At 53.4% G+C, this 14,733-nt stretch overlaps 7 protein-coding genes across 7 annotated transcripts; 4 read left to right on the top strand and 3 right to left on the bottom strand.

Moving 5' to 3' along the window:
- Nucleotides 1–211: 211 nt before the first annotated feature.
- Nucleotides 212–1,668, bottom strand: BO97DRAFT_391417 (eukaryotic translation initiation factor 4E). The gene is made up of 3 exons (XM_025693826.1): nt 1,192–1,668; nt 1,057–1,128; nt 212–998 (listed from the first exon to the last, which is right to left on the bottom strand). The coding sequence occupies exons 1-3, from the start codon at nt 1,381–1,383 to the stop codon at nt 528–530; spliced, it is 735 nt and encodes a 244-aa protein (XP_025551059.1). The 5' UTR covers nt 1,384–1,668; the 3' UTR covers nt 212–527.
- A 352-nt stretch (nt 1,669–2,020) lies between these two features.
- Nucleotides 2,021–3,190, bottom strand: BO97DRAFT_391413 (Mpv17/PMP22 family protein). The gene is made up of 5 exons (XM_025693825.1): nt 3,006–3,190; nt 2,901–2,955; nt 2,718–2,823; nt 2,339–2,644; nt 2,021–2,288 (listed from the first exon to the last, which is right to left on the bottom strand). The coding sequence occupies exons 1-5, from the start codon at nt 3,014–3,016 to the stop codon at nt 2,245–2,247; spliced, it is 522 nt and encodes a 173-aa protein (XP_025551058.1). The 5' UTR covers nt 3,017–3,190; the 3' UTR covers nt 2,021–2,244.
- Nucleotides 3,191–3,406: 216 nt separating this feature from the next.
- Nucleotides 3,407–4,800, top strand: BO97DRAFT_405916 (40S ribosomal protein uS5). The gene is made up of 3 exons (XM_025695304.1): nt 3,407–3,778; nt 3,957–4,214; nt 4,273–4,800. Exons 1-3 carry the CDS (start codon nt 3,515–3,517, stop codon nt 4,528–4,530), a joined length of 780 nt encoding a protein of 259 aa, XP_025551057.1. The 5' UTR covers nt 3,407–3,514; the 3' UTR covers nt 4,531–4,800.
- Nucleotides 4,801–6,287: 1,487 nt separating this feature from the next.
- BO97DRAFT_391407 (cytochrome P450) lies at nt 6,288–8,417 on the top strand. The gene is made up of 4 exons (XM_025693824.1): nt 6,288–6,735; nt 6,800–6,834; nt 6,894–7,694; nt 7,753–8,417. The coding sequence occupies exons 1-4, from the start codon at nt 6,345–6,347 to the stop codon at nt 8,275–8,277; spliced, it is 1,752 nt and encodes a 583-aa protein (XP_025551056.1). The 5' UTR covers nt 6,288–6,344; the 3' UTR covers nt 8,278–8,417.
- Nucleotides 8,201–10,702, top strand: BO97DRAFT_453530 (uncharacterized protein). Its single transcript, XM_025699078.1, has 5 exons — nt 8,201–8,795; nt 8,873–8,938; nt 9,023–9,824; nt 9,903–10,324; nt 10,411–10,702. The coding sequence occupies exons 1-5, from the start codon at nt 8,693–8,695 to the stop codon at nt 10,521–10,523; spliced, it is 1,506 nt and encodes a 501-aa protein (XP_025551055.1). The 5' UTR covers nt 8,201–8,692; the 3' UTR covers nt 10,524–10,702.
- A 336-nt stretch (nt 10,703–11,038) lies between these two features.
- On the top strand, nt 11,039–12,503 carry BO97DRAFT_470745 (Aldo/keto reductase; the record flags this gene model as incomplete). Its single annotated transcript, XM_025699979.1, has 5 exons — nt 11,039–11,276; nt 11,366–11,512; nt 11,596–11,709; nt 11,804–11,998; nt 12,135–12,503. The coding sequence occupies 5 exons, from the start codon at nt 11,039–11,041 to the stop codon at nt 12,428–12,430; spliced, it is 990 nt and encodes a 329-aa protein (XP_025551054.1). The 3' UTR covers nt 12,431–12,503.
- A 252-nt stretch (nt 12,504–12,755) lies between these two features.
- Nucleotides 12,756–14,543, bottom strand: BO97DRAFT_405912 (opsin family protein). Its single transcript, XM_025695303.1, has 5 exons — nt 14,018–14,543; nt 13,891–13,957; nt 13,283–13,770; nt 13,088–13,222; nt 12,756–13,036 (listed from the first exon to the last, which is right to left on the bottom strand). Exons 1-5 carry the CDS (start codon nt 14,149–14,151, stop codon nt 12,955–12,957), a joined length of 906 nt encoding a protein of 301 aa, XP_025551053.1. The 5' UTR covers nt 14,152–14,543; the 3' UTR covers nt 12,756–12,954.
- Nucleotides 14,544–14,733: the final 190 nt, after the last annotated feature.

Raw genomic sequence — 14,733 nt, 5'->3', positions numbered from 1 at the left:
CGGACATTCCAACCGGACACCACATACACATTTCTGCCATCGAGCACTACTACTGTATTACTAGGTCGAGCAGGGAGCATAATTTACAGTGTTATGGCATATAGAACGATGATACCTGAGGTACGACTTGCCTGGACTGAGGTCATATCAAAATGGGAGTGCTAGAAGACGCGAATCATGCAAGCAGCACGCAAGACCCGCAAACCCAGTGGAGCAATTTCAATCATTTTCTTTTATTCTCCGATCCCGAGAGGGATAACACTGAAATTTAACAGAATATGGTATAAACCTCGTCAGAAATACGTCTTGAGGAAAAGACCTGCAACCCAGATCATCACCTCACTGCGAAGTGCTGGCAAGCCAATTTGGAATGAGCCTCCTCCCACACGCAATGCTTTGTACTGATCCTTTCCCGTTCGTTACCGCGCATCATCACAGAGCCCTTTCCCATTAATCCATAGCAAAAATATGCGAAAACACCGCGTTAAGATATCGTAAAGCAAAAGCGACACAACATAGCAGGTGCTTCAGACGACGAACTTGGCCTTGGCCCTCGTGCTGCCGCTGTGTGCGCTGTCTGTGTGTCCGGAGAACTCAACGGCATCCGCCTCCTTGAGACGGAGAACCTCCTTGAAGCGCCGGCCGATGGCCTCGAGAATATCCTTGCCCTGGGCGGGCGTGCGGGTGTTGTTCTTGTCACCCGGAATGGCCTTGCCAACAGTCCGTGTCCACAAACCAACACGGTAGAAGCCCTTACGCACGTTCACAACAACACCCATAACTTCGCTGTCGCCATCGTTCTCGAGAGTCTCGCCGATAGCCGCCAGCTGAGCGTGCAGCCACAAGTCGTCAATGGGCACGGAGCGCTTTTCCTTGAAAGAATATGACCACTTTCCGCCGTGCTTGTTCTGGGGGTCTTCCCACTCCGGTCTGACACCCTTCTTGAAAAGGTGGTAGTCTGCCTTGAGGCCCAATTCGGAGGTCGGCGTGATGTTGTTCTGCAGAAATCAGTCAGCCATAAGACCCAGCTCGGACACAGCACGCGACGCAACATACGTAGATTCCCCAGAACTCCTCAACAGAGTTGAAAGTCACGACCTCCTTCAGAAGGTCGTTCCAGTTGTCGCCCTATAAACCACGGATGGGTCAGATGGATGTTGACAGAATTCGATAAATTGGTCGGCACCCTACCTTGCCACTTGGGGGCTTGGTGAACCAGAGAGTCCACTCGTGCATCAAAGGATGCTTAACGTTGAAGTTATCGGGGTCGTGGAATACTGTGACAGAGTCGCCGTTCGTCTGTTCCTTCTGCTCGGCGGCAGCCACGGGGGCGGCGTTATCGTCGGCCACGGGGGCGTGGCCGTTCTCAGCGACAGCAGCCATTATAGTAGTGAGAATGTGAGGTTAGGTGAAGGTAAGGGTGGATAGAGAGCGTTGAAGCGCGAAGTCGGGTTGATGAAGAGGCGAGGGGTCGTCGGAGGGGAGAGAAAACTGCGGATGGCAAAATTTGTTGTCCAGATGGGAGGTGGCCAAAGGAAGGAGCAACTCTCGGTGAGGTAGCTTTTAGGTAGGAACGGAGGACGCGCAAGAGGTTGAGTCAGAGTTGAGCGTCTGCTCCAGGCAGAATCACGGCGAATGTCGTGTTCGAGACTTTACGGGGAAGACGGCGGAAAATCACAGTATCAAGTTTTGATGGTTTGGAGATGCCGCAAGTCGGGCCAGCGAAACCTTTCCCTTTTGGGCATCCTTCCCTTCCAGACCTCTAATAGGCTGCCGCCGCCCAATCTCAACCCTAATGATGAACTTATGACAGAGAGCTCAGAGCTCAGGTAGGAGTCACTGACAGCAATATCACAGTGACAAATTCATGATGACTTGGTCTGAGTGACAAGCTCTGTCTCATCTCGATGAAGCTTCACTCTCACTTCGTTCGCACAATGCTACAAGACACATGGTACCAGCGAGTCTGACAGAGACCCAAGAAGCTCGGACATGTATGAATGGTGAATCCCCTGTATCTAGGTTCTATTCATGCGATATGAATATGGCTCTATTCAAGCCACATGAGATCTAGCGAAACAAAAAAAAAAGAAAGTATCATCGAACTGAATTCCAAGGCAAACAGACAAATGCCAAGAACCCGCTATGGCCCGAAAGAGACCTGCTTAAAAGATCAAAACATCATAGTCGGAGATTCGACGGGTATCTATGATTTAGTGCTGATTAGCACAGAGCAAAGGCATATCATTTCTCGCCGCTGTTGATCAAGCTCAACAAACAGTTCCAGCCTAACGTCGCAGTCAGTTGTTGCTCAATAGAAGCGGAGACCATTACTCACCCAAGCTGACCAGGTTCACTACCAGGACACGGTACTCCAGCGGCACGATGGCGAAGTTGACACCCTGAACCAGAGGCCAAATGGTGAGGTTTGCTTTGTAACTGGGCACGAAACTGTTGCGCAACTTCTCAATCGAGTCGGAGCCCTCCATGATGGCCATGGACGACAAGAAACAGGTCAAATGAATGGGCGTGAAAAGCAGCTGATCGGCAGCAACACGAGCGACGAGGGTAGCTTTGGCATTTTGGAGGACAACACGGCGTTGCAGGATACCGTACCAGGCCGTGGCAGCCGGGCCGAAGACCGCTTGCCAATGTTAGTAGGAGAACTTCTCTGAAAAGCGGGAACCTCGAGTGTCAGCATTGATGATCAGACGTACCACCTCCGTAGAGAGCCATGCGCGCTGTTCTTGCTACATCGTGCTTGTCAAATCCTCTGCGATCGACTAGCTGCTGAGCGAGGACATCGCCGCTGCCAAACAAAACCTAATTGTCACTTGAGTCAGCTGAGTCAAGGAGGGTATATACGAGGGGAGAAACAATGGGAATAGCGAAAGACATACCAAGCTGGTGACACTGGCGGTCAGGATCGGCTGTTTGGCCAGCTTCGCTTGGTACCTGAAGGACTGAGTACATGATGGACAGGCATCCGGACGGAGAAGACTTACCAGCGCAACATTGTGCTTGGAACTATAAAGCGAAGCTTCTGGTCAAAGGTACACTTGATTCGATTAACAATAAGAATGGCCCGCAATCAACAGTCATAAGACGGAAGAACAAGAACGATGTCGCAGGGTGCAATGATATAACCGCCGATAAGGAACAGACACCAGCTACTAACATCCAGTCATCCACCCTCCCCAGGGTAAAGTAACAACAATCAGCGCCACTCTGGGCGACTATTGGAGAGCAAGAGGAGCTCTGGATGGGGTAAGCCCACTTGTCACATGATATACCCGGACGGGGCTCCCGATCGCATTGCCCGAATTGGCCCATCACGTAGGGTATAGGGCTCCGGGCTCGCTTAGCGCACCCGCCCGCGAAATTTCCCTTGGTGCCAAAACAGTTGTGGATAGCGAGAGAAAAGTCAACTCGACGTCGACAACCCCTCCCACGACACCTCCCGTCCGTTAATTCTCGCCCTCCGACCCTTTCCCAAACGCCATATCTATACAACATGGCTGACGCTCCCCGTGGACGTGGAGGATTCGGCTCTCGCGGTGACCGTGGTGGTGACCGTGGCCGTGGCCGTGGCCGCCGTGGACGTCGTGGTGGCGCCAAGGAGCAGGAGAAGGAATGGCAGCCCGTCACCAAGCTCGGCCGTCTCGTCAAGGCTGGCAAGATCACCAGCATGGAGCAGATCTACCTGCACTCCCTGCCCGTGAAGGAGTACCAGATTGTGGACTTCTTCCTCCCCAAGCTCAAGGATGAGGTCATGAAGGTACGAAGCGAACGTTCAATTATCACCCGGAATATCGACAAGGAAGATCTACGAATGGGCGCATGTGCAGGGAACAGGATGCGCCGGAGGATTGGAAGCGTGGATCGGAATTGGACAATGTTGCGCGGGAATTGCTGGGGCATGGCCAGGTGCTGACGGATTATGTTATCACTTATAGATCAAGCCCGTCCAGAAGCAGACCCGTGCCGGTCAGCGTACCCGCTTCAAGGCTGTCGTTGTCATCGGTGACTCCGAGGGCCACATCGGTCTCGGTATCAAGACCTCCAAGGAAGTCGCTACCGCCATCCGTGCCGCCATCACCATCGCCAAGCTGAGCGTTCTCCCCGTCCGTCGCGGTTACTGGGGTACCAACCTCGGTGAGCCTCACTCTCTGCCCGTTAAGCAGAGCGCCAAGTGTGGTTCCGTCTCCGTCAGAGTATGTCGCAACTTCGCCAATCCGACTCGCTGCAGCAGGGTCACTAACCAGATGATAGCTTATCCCCGCTCCCCGCGGTACCGGTCTCGTTGCCTCCCCCGCCGTCAAGCGTCTCCTCCAGCTTGCTGGTGTCCAGGACGCCTACACTTGCTCTTCCGGCTCCACCAAGACCCTCGAGAACACCCTCAAGGCCACCTTCCTTGCCGTCGTCAACACCTACGGCTTCCTCACCCCCAACCTCTGGAAGGAGACTAAGCTCATCCGCAGCCCTCTTGAGGAGTTCGGTGATGTCCTGCGCCAGGGCAAGAAGTACTAGGATAGTGCTGTGATGGGATAAACTTGCATGATTGTTTTTTGAATCGAACTATTTTTCTACGGACTTCAAAAAGTTTCTCTTTGGCTGTAGGATCGGAAAACTGCACAGATACGACTTTGCGCGTCTACCTACGCTACTTTACGGTGTCACGGATGTAATGATTATCAGGAGGAGGAACTCAAGAACTTAGCGCGAGGTCAATTTAAGCTTCCTTTTCGCCAGTGACTACCGGACGGTTGATGTGGAACTGTGCGGCCATCCTATAACTCGTGTCTATATTTTCGGCCTTAGTGGAACTCAGGTCCGGAGCAGCAGTATATTGCGTAGAACGAACGTCTCTATAAGACAACTCCGAATTATCCCATTGCGACTGCCCTCCAGGTCCGGTACGAGAAGCGCTATGACCCGCTGAAGAGGCAGAATGCGTGCCTTACCTTGCCATTGCGAATGTGCTATGGAGATCCAAATATCTGATCTCCCTAGCACTAAGGAGAATTAAGGTTGATATCAATCAAGATCCACCTCCAGAGTTTCGCCCCAGGGATCGCTATGACCCCGGGTCCCCTTCCTCTTTCGGGTCACTCTCAGCGACGGGACGTATGCTTAGGAGAGCCCTCTAAGCCACAACCCTGATGTGACAATCCCTTTTCTCAGCTTCAAGCAGTCTTTTCCCGACAAATCAAGGTGAATGGACAATTACAGGGCCTGTCCTGAAGCAGCCCCGACATTTCACTGGATTCGATATATAAATACCATGCTAGCTGTCGCTGTGAGCCGACTCAAGGAAGAAGTGCCACAATACCATCGACATACCAGTTCCTCGTCCCATGCCCTTGGGTAGGTGTCAATTCATCTGCCGAACTCCTGGACCTTGTGATCCTAGTCAATCATGCTCTCCAGCAAGAGCGGACAGCCTAAGAGTTACACAGCAATTGGCATACTCTGAGACATCATCTCAGCCATCCCGCCCCCCCCTCCACATACCATGAATATATGAGAGACTAATCTTTGTATTTGTTGCAAGATACTTCACATGGGCCTAGATTACTGCTGCTTGAATCGGTCATCAAACCGGGTCCTACCAAAGCTTCGCTTGAGGTATTTTACATACCTTAAAAAGTATATATATCTACTTGCCGCTTTAGATTTGGGACCACGTGACCAAGGCTTCATATCTGTTTCTCGCACGGTCGCACTCTGTGTCACAATCAAAGATAAGTAGATTTAAGCTTCAGCTCTCTGGCGATGGCAAGTGGTTGATTCATCTCCTATCAGCAACAGCTATAACTCCAGGCTTGCTCTTGTGCACATCGAGATAGGCTGCTAGTGTCAATATGGTGTGGAGCGATTGGTAGCCCCTGGAATCCTTGTCCACCCCACTTTTTCGAGTCTTAGCCTTTGTTTGCTCCTCATTTGACCGATCGTTCAGACGAGCTAATGTGAACCCTGGATCATCCTGATTAGTCGTGTCAGCAGGGGTGGCTATTGCAGAACAACAACCAAACAAGAGATATCATAGGTCACCTCAGTATGACAATTATGACAACAATGGCTTTGTAGAAGTGTTGAATGTCACCGACCCTCTCCACTGCTACCAACCAACTAGACGAACGCCATATCCAAAAAAGCACATGTGAGTGTAGCAGCTGGGAAAATAATGATCCGTGAGACTGAGTATGAGCGGAATGTACTGCTTCCCTTCAAATATGCGTCAGAACCTGCAGAAACAGGCTTCCGCTTCGTCATCCTAACGGCAACCCTCCCCTCCCTCCCCGTCTCGAATACCTTGCCGCAGAGGACACCAACCGGCCACGATGCTCTGGCTCACAGTCATCCTCGGCCTCCTGGGCCTGTACCTCGCCGACTGTCTTCGAGATCTCTATCAGAACGTGCGCGTGGCGCAGCGCTCAGGCCTTCCCTATGTGGTGTCTGTCTTCTCGCCGAGCATCGCATACATGGCCTTCTTCAACACTCCCTGGTTTTCCTCTCTGGTCGAGCACTGGTTCCCCGCACGGCTGGCTGATATCGTGTACGACACTCTGATCAGTTTCCGCTGGCGAGTCAAGGATCGACAGGCGAGAAGATCCGGCGATGTGTACTTGCTGGTCTACCCGGGGGGTATCTTCTGCAGCGTCACCGATGCGGCTGTGGTTTCTCAGGTGGTCAATGCAAGGCAGAACTTCACTAAGCCAATTCACCAGTACAGTGAGTGCTACTTTGATGAACATTCGTCTTCGAGTACGAGCACATGATGCTGATGCTCGCCCAGAGGTGCTGGATATGTACGGACCGAACGTCGTCACGGTGAGTAGCAATCCCACCCTTTCCAAGTCACACCCGAACCACTGTGCTCATAAAATCAGTGTGAGGACGCGGAATGGGCGCATCATCGTCGATTCACGGCAACGACGTTCAACGAGAAGAACAACGCCCTGGTGTGGGACCGAGCGATTCAGCAGGTTCAAGAGATCATCCAATACTGGCGCGAATCGCAGCCCAACAGAGCCACTGATGGATTGGTTGTCACCGATACGAGACAAGACACCCTCAAGTTTAGTCTTAATGTTCTTAGTGGTGCCGGTTTCGGGGTGCTTTTGCCTTTCAAGCCGCTGCCCCAAGAGACGCTCAAGGGCCCTGATGACATCTTCAAGGATAGCACACCACCACCGGCTGGGTTCGACTTCACGTTCCGCGGGGTGATGTCCTATATGAACGAGAACATTAGTACAGTTGCGGTTGCGAACAAGATGCTGCCTAAGTGGGTACCCAGGGCGTTGGTCCCGTTCTTCAAGGCTGACTTTGCGGCGCATCGGGATCTGGAGACTTATCTGCAGAAGCTGGTCGATAAGACGCAGCGCGACCTGGAGAACGTAGACACAGCGGAGAACCTTGTTCAAGGAATGCTTCTTCCACGGAAGACGGAGGACAAACACACTCTAAGTGACCGGGAGGTCATCAGCAATCTGCATATCATTACGATTGCCGGCCATGAGACCACGGCAACCACGCTGAGATTCACTTTTCTACTTCTCGCGCTGCATCAAGACGTACAGGAGTGGCTATACTTAGACTTGCTTTCGGCCACCAAGGGGATGTCCTCGGACCCTGGAGCTTGGGACTACGGTACCATGTTCCCTAAATTGGTTGGCCCACTCTGTGTCATGGTGCGTACGACTGGTTGTCTGATAATCTACATCGAAGGAAAAGCTCACGTCTACCTAGCTCGAAACCATGCGTCTTTATCCTCCTGTCATCACTGTCCCGAAGTGGACTGGCGACTCAGCTACGAAAATCCACTATCAGGGCAAAGATTATGTCTTGGAGCCTCGGTTGAACGTAAATCTCAACGCGAGTAGCCTTCACTACTCGGAGAAATACTGGGGCAGCGACGCTGGCTCATTTCACCCACGAAGATGGGACGTGCGGAACAAGGACAGCTTCCTGGCGAAGAATGCGCACCTCCCAGGTCTTTCCGGCCCCGGACTGGAGTATCCCACCATTCATAAGCCGGTTCGTGGCGCGTATATCCCCTTCAGTGATGGCATGCGGGCCTGTCTAGGGAAGAAGTTCGCGCAGGTCGAGTTTGTCGTTGCGCTGGCGGTGATTTTCAAAGACTTTCGGGTTGAGCTGGCTGATAATAGCAGGGAAGGGGTGGGAGAAGCTAAAAGATCGTTGCGTGAGTGCACTTCGATCTTGACCTTGGCTCTGAGGAAGAATATTCCGCTACGCTTCCACAAGAGACAGTGAGCTGCGGAAAGATGACAAGCACGGATTGGACGATTTCATTCTCAGTATTTCTGTGTTATGACAGACGCAAGGATAGTCTTCGGTTTGTAGGCATCCTCTTACCCTTTATCTATATTCGTGTAAACAGAACATGGGTATGTGTTGTTGCTTTCACTGTGTTTAGAAATAACAGACTGTACAGCTCAGATTCTCAAAGCGTGAGCTCCACAGCTCCACTTTAGACCAACACAGTAAACATGGATTTACTTTGTATGTGCCAGCTTGTGTTAGTCGTCATCGCGTCGTCTGGTGTTTTATACTATATCTTTTCTTTTTCTCCCTCACGCTCACTTCGCCTGCCCTGTTTTCACAATCACTTGTTCCTACTGAATTTAGACAAACACTTCACCCCAGCTGTAGGCAAGTGCACGCAACAATGGAAGAGCACGCAGCACACTGGGAGGCCACCATGCTGGGAGCGCCGTTCTGGAAGGACGCCGAGGCATGGAACCAGCCCATCAACGACTTCATCGACGCGGGTCAGTGATGCGGGTCTTCCCTGAGCACAACGTGTTGCAAGAGAGCTAATATATCTGTGCCTGCTTGTGATTCTCAGTTCATGACCAGACTCTCCTCATCCGCTTTCCGTTCAATCTCGATCGTGAAGAAGCCAGTCGTGCCCGTGCCTTCATCGCTCCTTCCACCACTGATACTGACACTGACACTGACACCGCGACCACTCTTTCTGTTGACTCCTGTTCCCCAGACAAGCGGCGTCGCCGCTACAGCATGAGCGACGTCCTCACCCGCACTACAGCCGAGTTCTCGACATTGCTAATGGCCGGATCTCAGAAGTCAGAGCGCGCGAAGCGCTCTCGCTCCGAGAGCCGCACTCGCTCGCAGCCATTCGCGCGGTCCCCAAGCACAGCATCCAACAGCAACCAGAGTTCCACTTCCCTCCTCCGCTCCGCGCTCCACCGCATGAGTCGCAAGAGAATCGGGTCCGGCGAGCATGAGCAGGAGCAGGAGCAAGAGTCCTTGGTTCCTGCGGCTGACGGAACCGAACAGCAGCAACAGCAACAACCCCGGATCATGCTCTTCTCTCCGGACCAGGCCACGCCGACCAACCCACTCCTAGAGTTCCGCGGCGGCGAGACCTGGGCGCGTATCCCGCAGAGCCGACGCACGCTGGGCATTGACGTGTACCTACCCACTAACACAGCCGCCCCAGCAGCAGACGCAGCACCGGACGCGGATCCCGCTGGGGAGCAAGCAGACGCGGACGAAGAAGATGTAGAGGGCGAGATCATCCAGATCGAGATCCTGCCGCTGGAGCAGCTGTTCCCGCTCATCCACTTCCGCGGTCTCCGCTCGCTTAAGATCACGGGTATGGTGCAGTCGTACCAGACCTATATCTGGCAGGCGGCGTGGCTGAACACCGGCCTGGAGGACCTGGAGCTTGCCATGGTCTGTGAGCCTCGCTTCCGTCGGGCGTTCACCGGGAGTTGGCCGTACATCAAGGGCGGGTGGACGCTGAATCAAGTGCACTACGGTGAGCCGGTCTATCAGTAAGTTTTTCTTACCAATCTAGTGCGCTATGTAGCTACGGCGATTCTCTCGTTCAGAGCTCTAATTTTCGGGGATAGTGGCGACGGCACCGGACAGCTTGATCGCACTATCGGCGAAGGCGAATATCTCGATAAGCTGGTCATCGAGAAAGCAAAAGTGTGCGCCATGGCCATCGGATACACCCGCCACAAGTTCTCGATCCGCACACTGACACTGACCGGGTTCGTGGTCGACGCGGATCCGTTCCTGCACTGGTTTGACGTCAAGCGACTCAAGTGTCTGCACTTCAAAGACATCTGTGTGGATGCGGGGTTCTATCTGTGTGAGCCCATGAAGAGGGTCTCGATTCTGTTCCCGCGGCTGGTGGACGAGAATGCGGTCGTTGCGCACCGGGTGGATCCGCTCGCGGAGTTGAAGGTGGTGCAGTTGCGTGGGGGGAGGAAGGTGGGCGAGATTCCGTTTACTGGGCCTGAGAGTCTGGATCAAGAAATTCCGGAGAGTCTGCCGTCTGAGGAGGAAGAGGAAAGGGAGGGGAGTGAGGGCCATGCTCGTTTTGAGGATGATACCGCTGGTACTGCTGAATAGTGGCAAGGTCAAAGGTCAGGCTTGTGGTCCCACGCTATGAGCACCTCACCTTTCTTTCACCTTCACTTCAGTTCTCTGTCTCTTACTTTGGTTTCTTTGAGCTGTTTTTCTGATGGCGTGGTCGAATCGCTTACGATTCTCTCATCTTCAGCGATATTTACTTCCTGTGCATTGTTTGGCGCAACAGATGGCATTCTCACATCATGGCATGGGATTGAACTAGCGAGGTGTTGGTAATGTCTAATGTTCTAATGATGCGGGGAGGGTGGATGGTATGATGGAGAAAAAGAAGTATGTACTTGATAATAGGAATGTAATCCGGAGATAACAATCGATATTGATATCGCCATTCCCCACAGTAATCCGGACTTAAGCGGACAAATGAAGTCTGCACCTGCAGTGTCAGCATTTGGCAGCAGTAGCTTGACGAGATGACGATCTGTGGATACAGGGTCTTCTCGCGATGTAGCTTAGCGATATCTCGGCAAATAGTACTAGTAGCATGTAGATGTACAGTACATACATACATATAAGAAGCAGATCAAGTCATCGTTTAGCAACAATAAAGACCACCTTCAACACCTCCAACCCCCAAAGCAACAATCCAAGCACAAACAAGCAAACGAAAATGGTCCACACCCTCCCCTTCGGCGACATCGAGATCCCCGTCCCCGGCTTCGGCGCCATGGGCCTCAGCTTCGGGCTCGGCAACAACCTTACACTAGAGCAAGCGGAGCCCGTGCTGCTGAAAGCCATAGAACTGGGGTGTACCTTCTGGGACACGGCGGTGGTCTACCAGGCGGGCGTGAATGAGAAGCTGCTGGGCGATTTCATCCGCAAGCATAACGTGCGCGAGAAAGTGTTCAGTGCGTATTCTTATCCTCTGCTTTTTTCTCTCTTTCAAAGAAACTCCCCAAGACTAACTCACCCATGAATGGAATGAATGAATGAACAGTCGCCTCAAAATGCGGCTTCAACGTCCTCAACGGCGGCGACAAGACCGTCACCAACTCGCCCGCGCACATCCACGCCTACATCGACGGAACCATCGAGCGGCTCGGCTTCACGCCGGATCTGTATTATCTGCATCGTGTGGATCCGAGTTCGTTCGCTTCCTTTTCTTTCCCTCTGGGGATGTCTGGTCCGGACCGAATAGTGCGCCCGGCTGATACTTAAGGAATGAAGAAACCCCCCTGGAGCAATCCATCCCCGCCCTCGCCGCCCTCCGCGCCGCAGGTAAAACGAAATACATCGGGTTAAGCGAGTGTTCTGCTGCGACGTTGCGGCGGGCTTCTGCGTGTATGTTTTTTCGGGCCGCTTGGCCGGTGATTACGTTTATCCATACTCCTTACTAACTAACGACTTGGCGCCACGCCGGGGGTCACCGACACAGTAACCAGAATCGACGCCATCCAAGCCGAGTACTCTGCCTTCGAGACGCTGCACGAAACCGACGGGCTGATTGAGACGGCGCGCGAGCTGGGCGTTGCGTTTGTGGCGTATAGTCCGCTGGGCCATGGGTGGTTGGTTGATCGGTTTGAGTTTGCTTCGCCTATGGAATTTGCGGTTGATGATTTCAGGCGCAGTAGTACGTTTCTTTTTCTTCCCTCCCTTCTCTTTCTTCTTCGTGGATGTGGAGCTGGGGGATGGCTGGTTGGCTGGCTATATCTATGGTTTGGCTTGGTTCGGGTTTATGCTGATTGATTGGTTGGGTGGGTGTGTAGGTCCGAAGTTCCAAGGCGAGAACTTTTATAAGAATAAGCGGATTGTGGAGGAGATTCAGAAGCTGGCGGCGCGGAAGGGGTGCGCTGTTACGCAGGTGGCGCTGGCGTGGGTTATAGCGCAGGGGTTGATTCCGATTCCGGGGACGACCAAGGTGCAGCGGTTGGAGGAGAATTGGCGGAGTCGGGAGGTGGTGCTTTCTTCTGAGGAGGCGGCGGAGATGCGCCGGATTGTGGAGGCTGCGAAGCCGGTTGGCAAGCGGTATGCGCCTGCGCAGGAGGCTTTGGTTGGGCATTAATTCTGGGGTATACGTTTCTTTGAGTGTATAGATTGAGGTATACCAGGAAGCTGAAAGGAAGGGGGGTCTGGGGGTTCTCCCCCAGGACGGGTTATATCCAGTGGTTTGGGCTGAGGTAGGCTGGGAAGCTGAAAGAAAGGGGGGGTTTGGGGGGTTCTCCCCCCATGAACGCCTCTCTCTGGGTTTTATGTATATGGAGGTAGGGGTGGAGGGTTGGAGTAGGTAGAGATGTGATATGTAAAAGTGGGATTGGATTGATTAGAACTATTCATCACTAGCAGCTCATGTCTTTGGCATCCACCACGAATCAACATCAAACATACAACTGTCGCATCCTTGCTTTGCAATCATACTCATACTTGGACCCCAGACATTAGGAAAGTTCACAGCACAGTACGTAGTACGTCAAGTCATAACGCCAGGTTTACACCCGGCCTGCAGTCATCAACTACATCTGATTGTCACACTGTAGCCAAGACGATCCGGAGATCCTCTTGACACTCAGCCCTATCGTCAACACGACATTAGGCCCCGTTATCCTCACCGATACGGATGGCGCCCTCGTTGCCGACGCCCTGAGACCAGAAGCCGTCCACGTTCAGAGTGCTGTCACACGTTAGTTCGCTTCCTTGCAGGTATGAACGCACGAGCACTTACATTCCGGGGGCGCTGTCGTGCGCAATAATCAGCCAGTAGCCGATCAGGCCCTGGGAGAAGATATCGTAGATGGCGAACAGGATCGTCTCGACGTCGACATTAATCTTGAGCGCGAGAGCTCCAGCCGCGATGGTACTGCATCATACGCCATTAGCTTTGTGGCTCTCTGGCTACAATCCCATGGGAAACACTTACACAGGGAACAGAACCTTGACCAGCAGAGTCACGCCGGAGATGGTGCCGAAGAATTTGCGGGTCTGGTTATCCTTGTTGCTGGCGGCGCGGGCGCCGTTGACGCTGATGTGGTAGACGGTGGTCAGATAGCCGATGGCGCTGATGGTGAACCACACCCAGCGGCGCGAGGTGTGGCCGGCGAAGGTGCCCAGCAGGCCCGAGCTCAGCATGACGAAGTCGGCGGCGATGGCCACCAGCAGGTGTGCGCCGGGCAGCCCCGACAGCAGGCTCAGGCTGAGCAGGCTGAGCGGCTCGGTCAGGAACCACAGCACGTAGCGCAGCCACAACACCTGGCGGAAGTAGTCCTGGTGCGTGTTCGGGACGTGCTTGTTGTGCAGCTTGACCGTGTCAAGCTTCCAGGTCATGCCGCCGCCCGTGGCCAGCGCCAGGTAGACGATGAACGAGATGGTGGCGGACAGGGAGACGAGCGTGTGGAAGACGCGTTTGGTCTGGTGGTGGTTAGTGGTGATGGGTGGTGGGTGGATGGACATAGATCGACTTGTGTGGGCTTGGATAGGCTTGGCTGGGTGGTTTGGAAATGGCTTGTGTGACTATGACACCAGACTTACCAGTGGTACACGAGCTCCCAAGACGTAGAATACGAGCGAGGAAAGGGCCATCAGCACGGTGACCACCCTGTAGAATGGCAGTGGTTAGCTAGGTACATACAATCAACCACAGCCATGCATGACTGACCATAATGTCCGCTTGCCGGTATCGTGGATCTCCTGGAAGATGGGTTCGTTGCCGGGCACCACAGTGGGGATGGGCGCCACGGTCGAGGTCGGACTAGGCACAGGCCAAGTCTCCTTGAGGAGTGTCTCGATCATGGTGAAGTCGGTTGACAGCTGACAGTTGTGTGATGGTGACGGTGATGGTGAAGGCGATGGTGATGATGGTGATGGAAGAGCTGGTTATCGATAAGGCGAGCGGGTGCGGGGATGGAAAGCAGTAGCAACAGTGAGGAAGGCGGAGGCTATATACGAGAACGCACAGCTTCGTGGCCGGGGATGGAATCTGAAACCATCGCAAGCAGCAGTCGTCATGCTGACCTCGCTGCTGTCGTCATGGAAGTCGAGGTCGAAGCAGGAATCCAATCAGGACCAACAGACAGGGAGGGGGAGAGTGTCACAGAGAAGTCATTGGGTGAGGAGACCAGCAGCTCCGACTGGCAGCTCCAGGAAGAGGAGACGAGAGGAGACGAGATGAACCAAGGCTGGGGAGGTTGCCTGATTGTTTGACAAGTAGTGCGTGCGTGCTTGCCCACTTGCTTAGTAGTAGTTGGAATCAATGAAATGATTCCTCAATCACTGCCGCCACCGTCCATGACGTTATCCTCGCTACATCCAATCAGCGCGGGAATTGCCAGGATTCCCCGCAAGACCGATCTAGATTTGTGCTAACTTACTAGT

The sequence above is a fragment of the Aspergillus homomorphus genome (genome assembly GCF_003184865.1).
Source record: "Aspergillus homomorphus CBS 101889 unplaced genomic scaffold BO97scaffold_20, whole genome shotgun sequence".
Classification (NCBI taxonomy): domain Eukaryota; kingdom Fungi; phylum Ascomycota; class Eurotiomycetes; order Eurotiales; family Aspergillaceae; genus Aspergillus; species Aspergillus homomorphus.
The sequence above is the reverse complement of the archived record's forward strand: the minus strand, read 5'-3'. Positions and strand labels throughout refer to the sequence as shown.